Source organism: Arvicanthis niloticus, chromosome 20 (genome assembly GCF_011762505.2).
Source record: "Arvicanthis niloticus isolate mArvNil1 chromosome 20, mArvNil1.pat.X, whole genome shotgun sequence".
Taxonomy (NCBI): domain Eukaryota; kingdom Metazoa; phylum Chordata; class Mammalia; order Rodentia; family Muridae; genus Arvicanthis; species Arvicanthis niloticus.
In genome coordinates this window covers 52,025,226-52,047,530 of record NC_047677.1, presented here as the reverse complement: position 1 = coordinate 52,047,530, position 22,305 = coordinate 52,025,226, and the positions used below count along the sequence as shown (strand labels likewise).

The 22,305-nt window shown below is 37.9% G+C and overlaps 1 protein-coding gene across 1 annotated transcript; it reads right to left on the bottom strand.

Moving 5' to 3' along the window:
* Positions 1-5,118: 5,118 nt before the first annotated feature.
* Positions 5,119-8,846, bottom strand: LOC117724787 (olfactory receptor 10A4-like). Its single transcript, XM_034524707.2, has 2 exons — positions 8,747-8,846; positions 5,119-6,649 (listed from the first exon to the last, which is right to left on the bottom strand). Exon 2 carries the CDS (start codon positions 6,644-6,646, stop codon positions 5,681-5,683), a length of 966 nt encoding a protein of 321 aa, XP_034380598.2. The 5' UTR covers positions 6,647-6,649; positions 8,747-8,846; the 3' UTR covers positions 5,119-5,680.
* Positions 8,847-22,305: the final 13,459 nt, after the last annotated feature.

The window sequence follows — 22,305 nt, the reverse complement described above, 5'->3', positions numbered from 1 at the left end:
ATTTAAAATGTGTAAATGTTTGCAATAAATGGAGCTTTAAAAATAAGATTGTGTGATATGTATCACTCATTTAACGCATAGAATGTATAAATGGTTTTTCTTTATGTTGAATGTAATAAAGACAGCATCTCTTCTAACAATATAGGTAGTAATTTGGGCCTCTTTAAAATTTAATATGTTCATATTTTGCCTAATTATCGACCATAATTACTTATGAAATACTTCCTATACCCTTATTGACATTAAATACTTATATAATGTTATTTCCAAAATGCTGATTTTTACAATGCATTTAGCAAACTAGATATTGAGGTGGATGGAAGGAGGGAATGGGTTGTAAGGAGTGATGGGGAAAGAGTGAGTTTTGGGGAGATCAGGTGTAAGGAAAGCAGGGGAAAGAGAATGGAAATCTGAGGTGGGGTTTGCGCATCTCTAGGAAGTGCCAGAGACCTGGGACAGGGGAAGACTCCAAGTTGTCTATGGGGGTGACTCTAGCAGAAAATACTAGCAGTGGGGGGATATGGATCCTTAATTAGCCACTTTCTACAGCCAGGCACAACTCCTAGTGAAGGGATAAGGACAGCAACCCACACACAAAACCTTCAACCCAAAATGTGCCCTGCCTACAAGATGTGAAGAGACAAAGATAGAGCAGAGACGGAAGGAATGGCCAACCAATGACTGGCCCAAATTGAGACCTATCCCATGGGCAAGCACAAATCCCTGACACTATTAAAGATACTCTGCTATACTTGCAGACAGGATCCTAGCATAACTGTCCTCTGAGAGGCTCCACCCAACAGCTGACAGAAACAAATGTAGATATCCACAACCAAACATTGGCTGGAGCTTGGGGAATCTTTTGGAAGAGAGAAGGGAAGAATTGAGGCCCAGAAGAGGATAGGCACTCCACAGGAACACCAACAGAGTCAACTAACCTGGACTCTGTGAACTCCCAGAGACTAAGCGACCAACCAAAGAGGAAACATGGACTGGACTTAAGCTCCCAGCACATAGGTAGCAGATTTGTAGCTTGATCTTTATGCGGGTCCCCCAACAATTGGAGTGGTAGCTGAATCTGTTTCCTGACTGTGGACTCTGTTCCCTAAATGGGTTGTCTTGTCTGGCCTCAGTGAGAGAGGACACACCAAGTCCTGCAGTTACCGAAGTGCTGGGAAGAACAGGGGGTTGTGGTACCCAGAGAGGAGGTACTTCTTCAGAGATGAGAAGAGGAGGAAGTGGGAAAGGACCTTTGGAAGGGGGTCCTGGGAGGAAAGTGGGCAGTGATATTGGGATGTAAAGTGAGTACATAAATAAATTATTTTAAAAAGACAGATATCGCACATACAGACAACAGGTTTTGGGATATCTCCCACTCCATTTGTTCAGGACCCACATGAAGACAAAGTTGCACATCTGCTATATAAGTGCTGGGAGGCCTACGTCCAACCTATGTATGTTCTTTGATTGATGGTTCAGTCTCCAAGAGCCCAAAGGGTCAGGTTAGTTGACTCTGTGGTCTTCCTATGGAGTTCCTATCCCCTTAAAGGCCATAATCCATTTCCTCCTTTTCTTCCATAAGAGTCCCCAAGCTCCATTCATGGTTTGGCTATGGGTGTCTGCATCTATCTGAGTCAGCTGCTGAGTAGAGCCTCTCAGAGAGAAGCCATGCTAGACCCCTGTCTGCAAGTATAACAGAATGTCATTAATAGTGTCAGAGATTGGTTTTTGCCCATGGGATGGGTCTCAAGTTGGGCTGTTTATAGGTTGGCAGTTCCTTCAGTCTCTGCTCTGTCCCTTCTCCATGTATTTCTTGTAGATAAGATACATTTTGGGTCAAAAGTTGGTGTTCCTATCATTCCATTATGGTTCCTGCCTGGCTACAGGAGGTGGCCTCTTCAGGTTCCATATCATCAATGCTGTGAGTTACAGCTAAGGAAACCCCCATTGATTCTTGGGCATCTCCCTTATCTCAGTTATCTGTCTTTTCCTAGATATGTCATCTACCTCCCCACCCCTGTCTAGCTAGGCTCCCTTGTTTGGCCTCAGTAGCAGAGGATTTGCTTAGCATCACAGAGACTTGATATGCAAGGTGAGGGGATACCCATGGGGCTCTAACCTGCTCAGAGGAGAAGGTGGGTAGGGGGAAGGATTGTAGAAGGGGTGAACTAGAGGGGGGCAGTGTGCAGAATGTAAAGTGAATAAATAAATAAATAAATAAATAAATAAATAAATAAATACCAAAGTAACTGAGTCTACATGAAGGTAAGAAGCAGTTGTATGTGTATTTAAAATTAAATTATCATATTTGAGAAAAAAGTGGTCTATGCAGAAGACAAGTTAGCTGAAGCACTATATTTATAAAAATGGCATTTGCTGAAGACGAAGAAATGGCTCTGTGATTAAGAACACTGTCTGTTCTTCCAGAGAACCTGGGACCAATTCCAGCTCCCATGTGACAGCTCATAACTGTTTGTAACTGCAGTCTCAGAAGATCTGATACCCTCTTCGGCTCCTGGGCATTAGACATGCATATCATGCACAGATATACATGCACATAAAACACTCACACATGTAAAACAAAAAGTATAAAAACAGAATAGTAGTTCTTGGTTGACACAATTTGATTGACATTAATATTTACAGTGATAATCACACTCAAACAAACATTTTATTGATCTATAATGCAATCAAACACATGAAAAGTGATATGATCACCTAAATCACTTAAAATCTAAAAATGCAATAAATATACAAATTAATAAGCATTAGTATACTAGCACATAGCTGAAAAATAGTACTTTCCACATACTTGTTAAGCTTTTATAAATATTGCAGCTTGTGTTTAGTTTGTTGTTTTTGCATGTCTTCTTTTGAAGGTATCATCCCATAAACTCATGCAGAATACACCACAGGAGCTCAGGGTCTGTCCTATTGGCTGTCTTCAGTTGAATCTAGGCAGGTTCCTATTTGGTTTTGGTTTTGTCCGATCATTTTTCTCTATATATGTTATAAGGATAGACTTGCTCTCACAGTGCTTTATATTTCCCATATGCATATGAGTTCTCATGGAAAGAATCTTTCCTTAACTTTCTTGTTTATAACATGCAATGATATGTTGGGTAAGAAGGGATTTTTTTGTTTTGTTTTTTTGACAAGCTGGTAGCTGGAGGATATTTCATTTTTGGAAATCATTTTTGAAGCTATTTCCTGATATTTGCACTATCAATGTTGTAGATTTTCAAATTGGCCAAATGAACAGCTATTCAGGGACTAAGCATGCCTCATAATTACTTGAGGCATTAATTAATGACAGTTCACTATGTTATTTGGTCTTTTTGAAAGAAGAAATGAGGAGAAGGGATGGGGGATATGTGGGAGAATTCTGTGGGGGGGGAATAGAGGTGCGGAACAATATTTTGGATGTAAATAAAGTAATAAACTAATTAAATAAAAATAATAGGAAAGCAGAAATAAAACTGTACAGGAAAGTCATATTTATAGGAAACAGTACTAATGTTTTACATCTTACCCCAATTCCTGAATTTTATATTCTATAATGTAATGACTAATTCTCATAATCAGGAAATTGGAAAAAGTACAATATTACAAGTCACATGATATGTTGGCCTAATCATGACAGAAATGTTTCTACTACTGTACATCTTCTATGCTAGTATCCAATTCAGAAATCCAGTTGACATTTAGTTATTATATATCTTAATTTATTTTAGCCTATGATAGTTCATTAGTATTTTTATCTTCTGTGACCACACCTTTGAAGAGAAATAATTATTTGTTTTGCTAGAATGTCTCTGAATTTGGACTTGTATAGTGATTTCTGTCTTTTAGGTTTATGTTGTATGTATTTGGCACAAATACCAAAAAGTGTTTCTTGCTTTGTTTATTTCAGTTCAGAATTAGGGGGGATGCCTGGCATCTTAACCACATGGTTAAGGGGCTATGAAATTATTTTAAACATTTTACTTTTGTAATTAAAAATATTTTAAAGTATTTTCCTTTTGTATTTTCTTTTAAAGTAATAGAAGTCAAAGGAGAAATACTTAGAGACTATGGAAATATTCTGTATCTCTTCAAAACTTTAGGCATTGTTTTCAGCATTGCAGTAAATTTCCCCCAATACTTCAGCTTTAATGGTTCTTACTGCATGTAACTAGGCTCAGAACAATGAGTCTGAGGAGTATATAATTATTGTCCTTCTGTTTGGGTGAATCATGCCTACAACAGTATTGTAGTTTTAGTGTAATGGTAATTTTTAAAATTTATCTCAAACTTTCTGCACACTTAATTGGAATTTTATTTTTGTTTCATTGTATACTCAAGATACTCATTTTATTTTGTGTATTATAATAACTTCTACCATTAATTGTTTTGGTGCTTAAATTGCTTCAACTTTGGCCATTGAAAGCTCTTCCATGTTGGCTCCTGTGTCTTTTCAGCATGTTGCATGTGCTTCATGATTTCGATGGATGGTTGTCTTATCTTTGAAATGATTCCACTACTTCTCCAAGGAACTCTGGTTTCTTTTCTTATGGGATGACATCCATAATCCAATTATCTGATACGATCTGACCTTTTACATTAGTTTTCCATCACTTGTAAACCCACTTCAATTCCTGTATATGGGGTGTGTGTGTGTGTGTGTCTGGGTCTCTGTATGTCTGAAACTATGATGTTGAGAATCACCTTGCTGAAGTTCTTTTCCACTACCCTACTAGAAATCATATGGGGGAGGAGAAACTAGTCCTGTGCCAAAAATTCTAGGCCCTGGGTGTCCAAACCCTGGAGTGTGGATTGATCTAATGGTATACAGAGCAGAGACTAACAATTCACTGCCCTGAAAACTACTTAGCTGTCCCAGTCCAATTCAATAGGTTTACATGTGCTGAGGAATATGGAATTGCAGCATAACAAGCTGAGATCACTTAGAAGTAATTTGTTGGAAAATCTCCAAATGTATGTCAGTTTATCTGCACATGCATAAATTTTAGAAAATCTCACAAATATACCAATAAATTTTTGTTTACTTTTGTTTTTCTCCTGTAATATCACTAATATTTGCTTTAAAATCATTTACATGATAGAAAATTCTAGCAATTATTTCTCATACTTTTTCTTTAATGGTTTGTAGCATATAGTTTCAGAGTTGACAATTTGCATTATTGGAGTGGTTACATTTCTATAAACAGAATCCACAAAAGAACTATTTAATTCTACATTACATGTGTATATAATTAAGTCTGAAGAATTTAAATATTTTTATGAGAGGAAATAATCTGCATCATAATGCTATTAAAGCATTAAGTACCATGTTTTGAGAACCTCTGTAGAGTGCAGAGGTAACAGATATATGAGAGGGGGTGGGCAATGGCTGAGAATGTATACAGAGAATTTTCAAGGTTCCTGAGATATTAGCACATGATTTGAACTCTTACAAGACAAAAATATTTAAGTAATGAACAAACCTACTAAAGTTATTTAATAGCAAGCATACTTTCTCAATATTTGCTATTTAAAAAGGTGCTAATAAGAGAATACTCAAAATCAAAGTGGTGGTTATTAAAAATTCTTATAAAACAGCCAGGAAGAGCACAGTGATTTTGTTTGCTTATTTTGACAGACTGTGCACCTTTTCCCAAGAGCACTTCAGGATCCTCAGTTACCTATTCATTGTCAAAACTTTCTTCAGCCCCAGAGTTCTTCTCAGTGCTCCCTTAACTTCCTTGTTCCTTAAGCTATAGATGATGGGGTTCAGCATGGATGTCACCGCTGTGTAGAATAGGGCCAAGAGTTTGTCCACTTCTGGTGAATGGCTAGACTTGGGCCTCAAATAGGTGGCAGATGTTGAGCCATAGAAGAGTGTGACTACAAGTAGGTGGGAGGAACAGGTGGACAGAGCTTTATGGCGCCCCTCAGGTGAAGGCATCACCAGCACTGCAAACAGAATTCTGACATAGGAAGAAATGATCAGTAAAAATGGACTAAATATACAGAAAACTGCTGCCACAAAGATGGCATCCTCATTTTGGGATGTATCTCCACAGGCAAGTGCCAGGACAGGTACAAGGTCACAGAAGAAGTGGTCTATCTCACAGGGTCCACAGAAGTCCAAGGAGAAAATAAAATTGGTCTGTCCCAATCCTACTATACATCCCATTCCCCATGAAACTATTGCCAACCGGGCACATATCACATGACTCATTCGGGTTGCATAGTGTAGTGGGGAGCATATGGCCATGTAGCGGTCAAAGGCCATGGCTGCCAGTAAGCAGCATTCAGTTATACCAAAGAATATGAAGAAAAACATCTGTGTAGCACATCCCTCCCAAGAGATTCCTCGAGCCTCACTCACAAGGCTCTGCAGCATCTTGGGTATGACAGAGCAAGTGTAGCCAATCTCCAGGAGAGACAAGTTGGCCAGAAAGAAGTACATGGGGGTGTGTAGGGCTGGACTGGTGCAGATGGCAAGGGTTATGAGTGCATTTCCTGTCAGTGATACTAAGAACATGAGAAGGATGAGGAAGAATAGGAGGAAGCATTCTCCAGGGACCTCAGAGAACTTAGCAAATTCAAAGTGTTTGACAGACAAGCTGTTCTCCTGCCACAGAGAGCAGTTGACATTCATCGCCTGAAAGAAAGGACAGCAAATCATTACAAGAATTTTTGCAGATGAGGGAAATTATTCACACTCTGTCTATCTGTCTTTATCTCTCCAAGTCTCTTTCCTTCCCTCTCATGTATGTGTGTGTGTGTGTGTGTGTGTGTGTGTGTGTGTGAGTGAGTGTTTGTGACAAATATATGAATGTACATGTGTATATGTGCTTGTACTGTTCAGATACCAATTCAAACATTTTTCTTGGTTAGTCTCCACCTTATTTGTGGAAACAGGGTCTATTACTTGACCTAGAGCTACTTCTTTTTGCTAGACTGAGTCAGGGATCCACCTTTTTTTGCTTTTCATGCTTAGTGTTGGAATTACATATAAATGCTAGAATGCCCAGTATTTCATGGGTATTGTGGATACAAACTCAACTCCTCACATCTGAACAGCAAGTACACTAGTCCCTGAACCATTTCTATAGCACATCATTTTATTAATTCTAGAGCCTCTGGTAATTAGAGCTCAATTTTTAAAAAATTAAATCCTTTCCCTATTCATACTGCTGGTTATTTCTTTCCCAATATATATGTAGTTGTCAACCATTAAATGACAAAATATTAACTGAGAAAGGTGATATATCCTTTACTCCCAAGAATTTTGTGGCTGAGGCAGAAAGTCACTGTGAGTTAAATTATAGCCTAGATTGCAGAGTGATACTGTCCTAACAAAGGAGAAAGGTAAACAGATGGTCAGTTGTCCATGTAGGTTTCCTTTAGGCAGTTGTCAATGCTAGTATGAAAAGGTCCCTTCAAATTTATTTTTGTTTCTCCATTCCTGTTACCATTTGCTCTCTTTAGCCATTCTGTCTCTCTGTCTCTCTGTCTCTCTGTCTCTCTCTCTCTCTCTCTCTCTCTCTCTCTCTCTCTCTCTCTCTCTCTCTCTCTCCTCCCTTATGCCCTTTCTTCCTTTCTTTCTTGAGACAGGGTCTTACTTTCTACTACCATTTTTTAACTCAATATTTTCTTATTGGGTTCTGACTCCTCAGTAATTTTTTTTGAGTTTATAAACTCTCATCTGTCAGTTAAATTTGCAGGTATATGTATACCTGTTGTATATTTTCACATCTGGAAGGAGCTACACAGTTTCCCCAGTGATATAGATTTAGAGGCCAGAGGAGAAATGTAGCCACAAAGAGGAATGACTGACTAGGGCTTAACTGGTGACTTCAAAAAAAAAAAAAAAAAAGTCCTTTGTAAATACCCTCATCCCACTTAAACTGCAGCAGCCCAATGCAAACATCTGCATTAATGATGAGGACCCCTGAGACTGGGGAAATGGAGGCAGTCCTTGTGGAGGAATGGATGGCAGTAAATACTGTCAACCTATCAGTCTGTGCATATTTGTTCATTTTAAACTTTTAGTAGAGAAATTCAGCCTGTAATAAGTATATTTTATACCTTCCAGAGTTCAGAGTCAAATAAAAGTTGGAGCATCAGAAGGGCTCTAAATACTTATAAAACTATTATCTAATACACATGCTATACCTGTTAGCGCTCTCTTTCTCGCTTTTTCTCTTGCCCAAATGATTTTTATCTTCTGTGAGCTGACAGTAAGCATGATACACTGTTAAACTGTTTCTGAAACACAGCAGTGTCTGTGAGTGGAAACTCTCAGGAAATGCTCACCATCACCTCCATGTAGTCACTGTCCTAAAATTTTATAATAGTGCACCCAGTTTATGTAGATTGTTAGGAAAAGATTATTAGGAGGCTCATCCATGACTTTCCAGTTTTCCTACAATCACTCACCAAAGGAACATTTGTTACCATCTGAGTAACACTTTAACTTGACACAATAGAGATTGTTGGATTACTTAACTAGATTACTGTGCATTATGTAATAAGGGTCACCACGTCTCAGCATTGTGTTGATTTTCCATAGACTTAAGCTATTTTCTGGCAAAGAAGCTAGTATTCTGAGTTGACTGTTAACATTCCTCAGAGATGGAGAGGTTAAATAAATAACAACAGGAACTCAAAAATGTCTTGAGTATCAGTTATTCATTTTTATACTTTCTTTCACTTTCTCTAAGTCCAGTATTGACAATTTAGCTGTGGCACAAACCTTCAATCCCAGCACAAGACGGGAGAATTATTTCTTTTGCTTCTGATTAGCTACCTTCGTGCTTTCTCTGTGCTTTCTTCTTACCACATTCTCATTATCATCTTTAAGCCTGTGCATTAAAAAACCTTTGTTGTAGTAAAGAATCACATCTGAGGTCAGGAGGCCTGTGTATCCCAGGAGAGAAAGAACACTATGTCCTTTGAGGCAATAACTCAGAACCCCCCCCACACACACACACATACACATCTACATGAGATGAAAGATGATAGATACAGGAAGATAAAGAAATATAGGTAGATGATAGATAGGTAAATAGATGATAGATAGATAGATAGATAGATAGATAGATAGATAGATAGATAGATAGACAGACAGACAGATAATGGTTGTAATAGTCACACAATGATATATTTGATATTTCCACATTCTTGAAAACAATGTTTGTAAATATATTTTACTGCTATCCTCTGTGCTCAGAGATCTGATTCTCTCACTTTCCCCTGGAGATTTTGGAGTTTTTTCTCATTGAAGAGGGTCAGGAGGCAGTCTGAATTTCCTCTTGAGAGTCAGACTGGTCAGCTCCGTGAGAGTTTACAGACAAATGATGATTTGGAAGGAAAAGAAGTAAATGTAATTGCTGGAGAAATCAGAAATAAATATAATGAATGATGCAGTTTAATTATAAGTGCTGCTGTATGCTCTCCTCATCCTTTGATATGAAATAAAATGTAGTATTGTAAATTATTATTTGATCATTGGAAAATATTAATATAAACACTAATGTTTCCCATTTTCCAAGTATTATCTAAAATACTCATGAAAAATACATAATTAACTTTCATGTCATCTTCTTTTGATGAAACTAATATTTGTTCTATTTATTATAAATTATTTAGGTTAATAGATTTGACATGTTCTTAGTCATATGTGGTTTTGTCTATGTCTCTAGTTATTTTTATCAAAATTAGGTCCAATAAAAAGAGATAAAATTTGAGCATTAACATGGAAGATATAAATAACATACTGAACGCTTATTACAAAGAAAAATCAATAACTGAATATCTAAGGTTTTAATGATGCAAAATAGGAATGGTAGGGAGAATAATTTATTCTTTTGAGTGGGACATTCTCCTTGTCATTAGACTCTGCAGTGACTAGGCACAGTACCATCTGTGACAGCCTACATACAGTACATGTTATCTCAGCCCTAGACATTAGAGTTTATATATTTTTGAATATAGTTTTTCTGAAATAAAACGTAATTGCCTTAAATTAATGTTACCTTAGGCATTAGTAGTTATTATTCTGAGAATGGGATATGGAGCCAAGAGGATTTCTATTAGTTTTACGGGGGTGTGTGTGTATGTGTGTGAACAATAAGGTTATTTTTTTCTCTTTCATAGATCCTTGCTCCTCACAATGGCAGGATAAAAACTAATACATGAAGTATAATAATTCCTTTTAGTTTGAAATCATAGCTTCGCTTGTAACAAGATACATTCATAACTAATTCTGGCCAATAGGATCAAAAGTACAATTAGTTAAATTACATCATATTTGTTGAATATCTGTCTCATTTCCTATGCTACTGGAGTCTGCTTTTTATATTTAATTAAATTTTTTTTGTAAAACCTTATTCATGGAGAAAAATCCTAGAAATCTATTCATACAAAATCATAAACTTGAGCTTGAGAAAAGGCTCAAGGAAATCTGCAAAGGGTTTGGGTTCTACTCTAGAACCTATATCCAGCTCTAGGAAATCTGTTGCTTCTGGATTTTAGACACTCATCCTTAGGTGCAAACAATCACTCCCCCGCTTTCTACACACACACACACACACACAATTTCATTAACTTAATGCAACATCATAACCCAATTCAGAGGTGGTTATGTACTTCCATAATTCTAGCACTGAGAGAGCCAAACATAAAAAATGAATAAAAGGTTCAAGGCTAGCCTTACCTATGTAAGATGCTACAGTAATCATATGCTAGATGAGGTGATACACACCTTTATTCCCAGCACTGGGTAGAAAGAAGTAGGTGGATCTCTGTGAGTCAAGGCAAGCCTAATCTACAGATTAAGTTCTAGGACAGCTATGGTTATACAGAGAAATTATATCTCTAACACCTCCATCCCCACAAAGAAGAATAAAAAGAAAAAGAAAAAGTCTGCTGAGATTTTGATGGGAGTTGCATGGAACCTATAATTTAATTTAAAGACTCTTTCTGCAACCTTACCAACGTGTATTTGCTACTGAAATCTTATTCAGAAAGTCTATATCCGTGTCTATATTTCTTATTTTCTTCTCTAAGAGTATAAGAGTATCAGGTTGTATTTTGAGGTCTTTGATTCATATAAAATTGTGTTTTTTGCAGCATGAAAGATAAAGATTGAATTCTACTATTTTTTTGCATTATAAAGTTCAGTTTCCCCAATACCGTATATTAAAGATTTTGTCCTTTCAATTCACATATATTTTGCATCTTTGTAAATTAATCAAGTGGCTGTAGGATAGAGGATTATTGTCTAGAACAGTGTTTTTCAACTTTCTTAATACTGCCTCTCTTTAATACAGTTTGTTATGTTGTGGTGATCACCCAACCATAAAATTATTTTGTTGGAACTTCATGTGTGTAATTCTGCTAGTTAGTAAATCTTAATGCAAATATCTGATATGCAGGATATCTGATATGCAACCTTCAAGGCGGTCAAAACCACAGATTGAGAACCACTAGTCTAGGATATACAAACAATCAAAAATGAAAGACTAAACATTATGATGATAATGTGCTGACATCCCCAGTATCTTTCCTACCATCTCCACCCTTTGACATAGCTAGCATTGGTAAAGTGTGCCCTGTCCCTTACACTCCAACTTCTGGTCCACAGCTCTACTTGCATTGCTGAGGACCTCCTAGCACCAGAGACAACAAGGTGAGGCCTCTTCCCCCATTATCCCTCTTGCTAGGTTTCACTTGGGGCATACCTAGCAGCAGTGAGCTGTGCTCTATCCTCTGAACTTCATCTTCTGATCCAAAGCTCTGGCTACATTCCTGGAGGCCTATAGGCATCAGAGACATCCAGGTAAAACTTCACCAGACCCCATCTCCTGCTTGCCACAGCATTAGTAAGGTATGTCCTGCTCCCTGCACTTCATTTTCTGTTCCACAGCTCTCCCAACATCCCTGAAGGCCCGAAGCACCAGGAATATCTAGATAAAAGCCTTGCACCCACCCCTGTTGGTTCCTCCCAGGGACAAACTCAGCAGCTGTGAGTTGTGCCCCATCCCCTGCATTCTATTTTCTGGTGGTCAACTCTGCCTGCATTCTCTGAGGCTTGTGGATACCAGAAACACCAAGTAAATGTGCTCCTTCCCATTTCCCTGCCTACCAAGTTCCCTTAAAGCACAAGCAACAGCTTTAATCTGCATTCAGTCCCCTGTGCTCCATTATCCAGTGTATAACTATGCCTGGATTCCTGGAGGCTTTCCTGCAACAGGGACAACCAGATGGCTAAAGGTCATCATAAGAATACAATCATCAAGAGCCATTCATACCACTAGATCTCAGGAAGGCCTGTATAACCTGGATAAGAGAGCTGAAGCCCAAGAAAAGCTTATGAAGATGACAGAGGCCCTTAAAGAGGAAATTAATAAATCCCTTAAAGAAATGCCAAAAAATACAATCAAACAGGTAAAGGAGATGAATAAAAAGGTTCAAGACTTGAAAATGGAAATGGCAGCAATAAAGAAAACACAAACTGAGAGAATCATGGAGATGGAGAACCTAGGTAAGAGAACAGGAACAACAGATGCAAGCATCACCAACAGAATACTAGAGGTGGAAGAGAGATTCTGAGGTGAAGAAGATAAAATAGAAGAAATCAGTACATTTGTCAAAGAAAATATTACTTCTAAAAGGTTTTTTTTTTAACACAGCATATCTAGGAAATCTGAAACAATAACCTGACACTAACCTAAGAATTATAGAAATAAAAGAATATGATTCCCAGTTCAAAGACCTAGAAAACATTTTCAACAAAATCCTATAAGAAAACATTCCCAACATAAAGAGATACCTACAAAGACAAAAGAATCTTACAGAACACCAAATAGATTTGATCAGACAAGAATATTCTCCTGCCACATAATCATGAAAACATTAAGTGTACCAAAGAGAGAAAGAATACTAAAACATGCCACATAACTATAAAGACAGACCTATCAGAATTAGACCCAACCAGCAGAGATTCTAAAAGCAAGAAGGGCTTGGGTAGATGTCTTACAGTCTCTAAGAGATCATAGATTCCAACCCAGACTACTATATCCAGCAAAACTTTTAATCACCATAGATGGAGAAATCAACATATTCCATGACAAAACCAAATTTAGCCAATATCCACAAATCCAGCTTTCTACAAGGAACTCCTACTAATGACTTAACAACAAACATGAAAGGTCTGGATAATAAAGCAGCAAACACACCCAAAAGGAGAAGATGGTAAGAAATAATCAAATTCAGGGTTGAAATCAATAAATTAGAAATAAAGACAACAATAGAAAGAATCAACAAACAAAGACAGCTGGTTCTTTCAGAAAAATCAACAAGTTAGACAAACCCTTGGCCAAACTAACTAAAAGACAAGGAAAAATATCTAAATGAATAATATCAAAAATGAAAATGGGGATATAACACCAGACAGAGAGTATTCAAAGAATCATTAGGTCTTACTTAAAAAATATGTACTTCACAAAATTCAAAAAATCTAAATGAATTAGATGGTGTTATTGATAAATCTCACTTATCCAAGCTAAATTAAGATCACTTAAACAATTTAAGTAGGTTTATGACTACAAAAATAACTCCCAACCAAAAAAAGTCTAGCGCTAGATACTTTTAGTGAAGAATTATACCAGATTTTCAAAGAAGAGTTAATAACAGTAACCTATATCAAAATATAACAATATATATCAAAATATTTCACAAAATAGAAACAGAGGAACACTGACAAACTCAATTTATGAGGGCACAGTCACCCTGACACTTAAACCACATAGTCAACCAAGGACAAAAATTTCAGGACAATTCTCCTAATGCATATTGATGCAAAAATACTCAATAAAACACTGGCAAACTGAATTTAAGAACACAGCAAAAATCATGATCCACCATGATCAAGTAACCTTCATATTAGAGATACAGGAGTGGTTCAATATGTGAAAATTCAGCAATGTTGCTCACTATATAATCAAACTGAACAAAGGAAAATCACGTGATCACATCATTAGATGCTGAAAAGGTCCTTTGAAAAAATCCAACTCCCCTTTATGATAAAAGTCTTGGAGAGGTCATGGATGTAAGGCATATACCAAAACACAATAAAGGCAATATACAGCAAGGTGTTAACCAACATTTAATTAAGTGGAGAGAAACTTAAAGCAATCCCACTTAAATGAGAGACAAGACAAGCTGTCCAATCCCTCAATGTCTATTCAATATAGTGCTTAAGCTCTAGTTGGAGCAATAAGACAACTAAAGGAGATCAAGGGGATACAAACTTGAAAGAAAGACTCAAAGTGTCATAATTTACAGATGAGATGATAGTATACAAAATGAGCCCAAAACCCTTCCAGGAAACTCCTGCAGCTGATAAACACTTTCAGCAAAGTGGGTGGATACAAAATTACTCAAATAAATCAGTAGTCCTCCTATATACAAACAATAAATGAGCTGAGAAAAAAATTAGGGAAACATCACCCATCACAACAAGCAAAAATAGTATAAAATATCCTACTGTAACTGTAACCAAGCAAGTAAAAAATCTATCTGACAAGAACTTCAATCTTTGAAGAATGAAATTGAAGATGATGGAAAGATCTCCCATGCTCATATTTTGCTAGGATTAACATAGTGAAAAATGCTCATTTTACCCCCCAAAATGTAGATTCAACAAAATCCCCATCTAAATTCCAGACCTTGATAGAACAATTCTCAACGTCATATAGAAGAACAAGAATTCCAGGATTGTTAAGACAAACTTTTACAATAATAAAAAAGAAAAAGTAAAAGAACAACAACAAAAGATTTTTGGAGCTATCAATATCCTTGATTTTAAGCTGTACTACATAGCAATAGTAATAAAAACTGCACAGCATCAACAAAAAAACAGAAATGTTGATCAATGGAGATGAATCAAAATCCCAGAAGTAAACACACACACCTATGGACATTGATTTTTGACAAAAAGCCAAAACTATACAATGAAAAAAAAAAGCATCGTCAACAAATGGTGCTGGACTAACTGGATATCTGTGTTCAGAAGAATAAAACTAGATCCATATCAATCACTCTGTATAATATTCAAGTCCAAGTGGATCACAGAACTCAGTATAAAACCAGTTACTCTAAATATGATAGAAGAGAAAGTAGATAATAACCTTGAATGCATTGGCACAGAAGACAACTTCATGAAAAGATCACCAACAGCTCAGGTACTAAGGTAAAAAATTAATAAATTGGGACCTCATGAAACTGAAAAGCTTCTATAAGGTGAATGACACCATCAAAAGGATAAAACAGCAGCCTACAGAATGGGTAAACATCTTCAACAACCTTACATCTGACCTAGGGATGATATCCAAAAGATAGACAGAACTCAAGAGAGTAGACATCAACAAATTAAGTAACCCAATTAAAAATGGGGTACAGATCTAAGCAGAGAATTCTCAACAGAGGAAGCTCTAATGACTGAGACAAATGTAAAGAAATTTTCAACATCCATAGTCATAAGGGAAATGCATGATTAGGAGATTCCATTTTATACCAGTAAGAATGGTCAAGAACAAAATCTTGAGTGATTTCACATGCAGATGAGGTTGTGGAGCAATAGAAACAACCCTCCATTGTTGATCAAAGTGAAAACCTGTATAACCAGTTTGAAAGTCAATCTTGAGGTTTCTCAGAAAATCTGGAATAATTCTACTTCAGTACGAGCTATGTCACTATTGGACATATCCCCAAAAGTTGTTCCACCATACCATAAAAACCCTTGCTCAGCTATGCTCATAGTGGATTTATTATAGCCATAAACTGACAACACACTAAATGGTCCTCAACCAAAAAATGGATAAAGGAAACTGTGGTACATTTACATAATGGAATATTACTCAGCTATTAAAAACAGTGACATCATGAAATTTGCAGGCAGATACATGGAACTAGGTAAGATCATCCTGACTAAGGTAACTAAGACCCAGATAGACAAATGGGATATGTCCTCAGTTATAGGTGGATATTAGCCATAAATTACAGGATAACCATGCTACAAACCACAGATCCAAAGATGCTAAGAAACAAGGATACTTGAGTTTCACTGAGAAGGGGAAATAAAATAGCTGTTGGGGATAGATGGTGGGAAGAAACAGAGTGAGAGAAGGTATGGGTAGAGAACAGAAGGATTTAAGTCTGGGGAGGATGGAAGGAGAGAGAACAGGAGGGGGCACCTCAGGGACAAGCTAGAAACCTAGGTCAATGGAAACACCCACCAGAAATCTATGAGCAAGATCCTAGCTAAGACTGCAGGCAATAGAGGATATGTAATGTGAAATGGCCACTCCTGTAACTAGAAAAGGCTTTCATTGGAGAAATGGGGTAACCTACTCACCCACAAAACCTTTGACTCACATTTTGTCCTGCCTACAATAAGTGCAGTGATAACTATGGAGCAGAAACTAAAGAAATGGCCAACCAATGACAGGCCCAACTTGAGACCCATGCCATATGAAAGACCCTACCCGGTTCGGAGCCACTTTTGCCTACTTCTGTGAAAGCTTGCCTGTCAGAGAGAGTCAAGGCAGATGAAGGTCTTCTGCCAGATTTTCTGTCCTGCTTATGCATGGAATGATAAGAGGAGACACACTTGATTCTCAGGGCAAGGGGCTGAATGTTCTATTAATTTTGGTGGAGGAAAAAGGAAGGCCTCTGAATGGAAACAGATATCCTGTATGCACATCAGGAATTGTTTCTGCTAGCTTGTGACTTTGTTTCCCATGGCACTGTAAAGTATAAAAAGCCTATGAGAAATAAACTCGGGGCTGCTGTATTATTCACTGGACAGCCCTGCCAATTTCTGACTTTTATCTGTGAGTCTTTTTTCTGTCTTCCCCATAATCATCCTCACTCCCCTTCACCTCAGAGGACTGTTTGACTTTGTATCAGCAGACCTGGTGGACCATCCCTGACATTATTAATAATATTTTGGTATACATGCAGACAGGAGTCTAGTATAAGTGCCATCTGAGAGGCTTAGCCCACAGCTGATGAAAGATACAAAGCCAAGCATTAGACAGAGCTCAGGGAATCTTATAGAAGAATGAGAGGAAGGATTGAAGGAACCAGAGGTCACCACAACATAGAGAATCAACTAACCTGGGCCAATAGGGGCTCACATAGACTGAACTGCCAACCAGGGAGTATGCCTAAGATAGGCCTAGGCCTAGGCTTGGTCTTTGTGTGTGTTCCTAACAGTTAGAGCAGGGATTGTTTCTGACTCTGCTGCCTGCCTTTGGATCCCTTTCCTCTAACAGGGCTGCCTTTCCTAGGCTGAATGGAAGATACATCTAGTCCTACTGCAACTTGATATGCTAAGGCTTGTTAATATCCATAGGAGGCCTTTCTTTCTCTGAAGAGAAAGAAGAGAGAGGAAATAGGGGAAGGGAGGAAAAGATGGTGGAACTGAAAGTAGAAGTGGGAAGGGATGATGCAATTGGTATATAAAGTAAATAAATATGTTAATTAATAAAAAAGATAATGTGATTTTAAAAGAGGGGTGTATAAAACCAAGCAAAATTCTCAAAAGTAAAATGTAAATTTCTAGGAAACATTTAAAAAGTGCTCAATTATCCATCAGGTTAATTAACTAAAGAACTAATTAGTTAATATAATTACACTAGTTTATGATCACACCTTACCTCAGTCATAGTGACCATCATCAGTAACACAAGTAATAGAAGATTATCGCATGGATATGACAAAAGGAAGCTTTTATATACTGATAGTGAGACTATCACCTAGCAAGGCCACTTTAAAGTCTGGAGTTTTCCAAAAGAACTAACACAGAACTACCTTATGGCCTAGATATATCACTCCTTAGCAAATGTTTGATGGGCTTTATAGCCTACTACAGAGACACTCATACATCTATGTTCTTTAATGCTATATTTATAATAGGTAAAAATGGAATCAACTTAGATGACCATCAGCAGATGAATGGATATGAAAAGTAAACAGTGGAGTATTTAGCTATGAAGAAAACTGAAATATGAAAACAATAGGTAAATAGATGGAACAGCAAAAACCATATCAAAGTAGTTTACTTGGACACAAAAAAAACTGTAATTTATCTTTCATGTGTAGATTCTAGCTAAAATATTTTATCTTGTGCAGTTAACTCAGAGTACACATGGAAGCCAGAAATACAGAAAGGGGTCTCTTTTGTGACATGTTATTTCCTCTGGCTCTCACACTCTTTCTGCCTTCACTTTCTAGGGAGGGGAACTGTAATTGGAATATAAAGTAAATTAATTAATCAGTTGACCAGGCCAGCCCAGTCAGTTTTTGGGAAAAATCAAACTGACCCCAGCCAGTTCTGAGGCTGAGGTCAGTTTGATTTTTCCCAATCTGCTTTTATACCATTTTAATTACATGCAAGTATTAAGGTCAGTTCTAGGTTGAGGAATAAGCAATACAATAGATGCAAAAAGTCAAGGAACAAGGAAGGTCTTAAACAAAGTCCCCACTCCCTGTTCCTAAGGACTAAGCAGGATGACCAAAATATCTGAGCCTACTTCCCTGTCCTAGCCAAAAGTAATATTCATGCCTGAAGCCTACTTTTTTGTTCTAGCCTAAGATTTAGATTCCTGCCTGAAATTACTTCCCTGTTTTAGCCTAAAATTAGATTCCTACCAGAACTTATTTCCTTGTCATGGCCCAATATCAGATTCCTACCTGAAGCCCATTTCCTTGTTCTTGACAAATGTCAGAATCCCTCCAAGCGGATCCCCAAAGCTCTCCACAACTAATTAATTAATTAAAACAAATATGTGGTAGTCAATGTTTTAATAAACATTAGCTGGGCATGTTAAAAACCTATATTTAGTGTTTACATAGTTTGAGAAAATACACATTAACTAAATAGTAATATAAAACTTATAAAGAAATCTGTATAAATGTATTTTCAGTGCATTACACTATATGTATAAGTAATGGTTTCATAGAAAGAAAGAGAAAGAAAGAAAGAAAGAAAGAAAGAAAGAAAGAAAGAAAGAAAAGAAAGAAAGAAAGAAAGGTAGGGAGGAAGGAAGGAAGGAAGGAAATGCCTTACCGCCAAACCTTAGGGAGGCATTTTTTGAAACTGAAGTTCTTTCACTTATGACTCTAAAATGTGTCAAGTTGACATAAAATTAGCCAGCACAATTGCTCTAGCATATCTTGTAGACAGAATGCCATTACAGATAAAGAACTTGTAGCTGGTTTAGTGTTTATGTTTCTCTTTTGGTAGTCTAGAGAGTACCTTCCTGTAGCAAAGACTCTAGTACACAGGGGTAAAGGTTCTATGTAGGCATCTGCTCAACTTCTTGTTCAGAGAGCTGTGTAGGTATGATCTTTAGAAATGTGGCCTTGCTGTCAGTTTGAGGAGAAGTCTGGGCAATAATTTAGATTGTTTAGAGATTTCCAACAACTCAGATGTAACTCAATCCTGGTACTGGAAGCTTCATTTGTTGACAAAGATGGCCATCTGAGCTCTGTCTCCTCCACTATTTGTTGATATCATTTAGGTAGCCTTCATATGTGCATATATTCAGGAAGCTTCTATTGTAATAAGTTTTCGATGCCTGTGTACGGTATCTCAAATGGCCTTCAGTTTTAGCTGTCTTTCCCCATATTTTCTCCTTCATCTCTCTCTTCACTCTCCCTCTCCACTCAGTCCTCCTGGTCTAGTCTTTCCCCACCTTCCTCTGTTCTTATTATTCTTAGATTTATTCTTTTCACAGTGTTCTAGATTTCCAGGATGTGTTATGTTCATATTTTTATATTTATTATTTTCTTTGATGGAGGTATTCATTTCTTCTATTATGATTTGATGCCTGAGATTCTGCCTTTCATCTCTTAAACTGTTGGTTATGCTTGCCTCTTAAATTCTTCTTTGAGTTCCTAACTTTTTCATTTCCAGATTTTCCCCATTTTGAATTTTCTTTATCGACTTCAACTATTTTACTCATTTGCTTTTATTGTATGTATTTTCACAGATTTCTTTAAGAGATTTATTCATTTTCTCTTGAATTACCTCTGAACCATTCCTAAATGCCATTTTAAAATCTTTTTCTTGTGCTTCAGCTACATTGCAGTATTCAAGGTCTTCTGTGGTACGGTTGCAGACTGAGGTAGAAACATATTGTCCTGACTTTTATTTCTTGTGTTTTACCATACTTTATAATTCAATGGAAGATATTAATTCTGGGTGCTGATATCTGTTCTTGTTTGTGCTGGGTGGGTGTTTTGTTCCCTGGGTTTCTGTTTCCCTCTCTGGTCCTTAGGAGAATGTGGTTTTTTCGTTTTTGTTTTGTTTTGTTTTGTTTTGTTTTGTTTTGTTTTGTTTTTTGAGACAGGGTTTTTCTGTATAGCCCTGGCTGTCCTGGATCTCACTCCGTAGACCAGGCTGGCCTCAAACTCAGAAATCCACCTGCCTCTGCCTCCCAAGTACTGTGATTAAAGGCATGCACCACCACTGCCTGGCTGAGAATGTGAAAACTCTGTTTTGCCTGGAAAGGAATTCTTCTGTGATCCTGATAGGTGTACCATACTATATTCTAGGTAAAATATCTTTCTAATTTTTTCAAGCTGACACTTGGGAATGGGAATGGGTTAGGAAGTAGGGGAAGAATGGCCCACAAGAAGGAAGAAAGCATGCTGTTCTGCCAGGATAAGCTCAGTCTCCTAGGAACAGGAACAGAGAGTGGGGAGAGGCCAAAACAGGCAGTCTGCTACAGTGCTGGGATTGACACAGACGATTGGCTATGGAGAAGAAGAGCGTATGTGAGCATCTGAACCTCACTCACCTGCTTTGCTGGCTCATTTGGTTCACAGTCAGGTTGGGATGGCATATTCCCAGAAAAATTCAGATGAAGTTGGGTCTGAGATAAGATGGTGAGTGTGGAGGAAGGTTCAGAAGATCATCTGCATGGTTTGCTGGAGATGGGGGAAGAATAGAGGTGATCTGCTACAGAGATGGGTGTGAGATTGGAGAGTTGGAATTGGTGAAAAGGAAAGTGAAAAAAGGGGAGCCTTAAAGATCCACAATTAGACTATCTTCTTCCCTGGCAGGAGTAACCAGCAGGACCTCAGAGAATTCCTGATGATGTTGAAGGTTGGGTCAAATGAGTTGGGGAAAGGAAGATTTGAGTTCCACATGGTCTGTTGGAGTTGGATATCAGTAACTGTGAGTCGTGTTTTGATACAAAACTGAGGATGAGGAATTGGACTTGGAGGAATGGAGTGAGATGTGTTGATCTGTGGGGACAGAGCATGGGGCTTGATAGGTGACAGAGTCATGTGATGAATCCGGGAAATCAGACTCAAGAGATCAGCATCAGGGTGCATATCTGGGTTTATTGTGCAGTGCACTTGCATATATGTAGTGTTTGAGCCAACCCCAAACCTCTTAATCTTCAGCCAGTTGTATCTTGCCAAACCTTCACTGTACCCCAATGAAAACCCTGCCTGATGAGGTCACTCAGAAGGATCAGAGATGGGATAATAAAGAAGAGTGTGGGTGGGTGGGTGAGTGGGGAAGTCATCCCTTGTTAAGACTTTGGTGAAGACAGGGGGAGAAGCCACTACCCAGGCCTTGGTTCCTTTGTGCTTTCTCACAGGTGTTCCAGGAGTCATCATAGATCTGGTGCTGTGTACACCAGATCAGCACTCTTTGAGGAACCGAAGGAGCTGGTGGTACCTCCCTCTCCAATCCACTTTTTTCTTCACAAGTTTGACTTCCACATCCTGCACAATAATATATATCTAATTCACCTGCTTGCTTGGCCTGAGATGCCTGTGAGTTTCTTAATATTAATATTTTAAACATTATTTTTAACGTGAATAGAGGCTTGCTGAGTCCTCTGGAGCAAGCTGTGCTGTCCTGAGCAGCTTGCTTCCCAGGGGGACCTCCCCCCAACTTCAGCAAACTTGTGCATCTTGAACCATACAGGTAATCTTCCCTTTCTCCATCTATTTTCCCTGCTTGCTGGGTCCTCTGGGGGAAGCAGAGCTGCCCTTAGCAGCCCGCTATCCCAGGGGGACCTCCATTCTTTGACTACCTCTCCCCCAACCTTCATCAGACTCACTGAGCCTAAACTATAACAGTTAGCTTTCCTTCCCCAACCAATCTTCCCTGCTTGCTGAGTTCTCTGGGTATGCTAAGCACCCTCAGCAGACTGATAGCCCAGGTAGACCTCTATTCACCTGCCAACTTTCTGCCCAGTTTCATCAGATCTATAGGTCCTG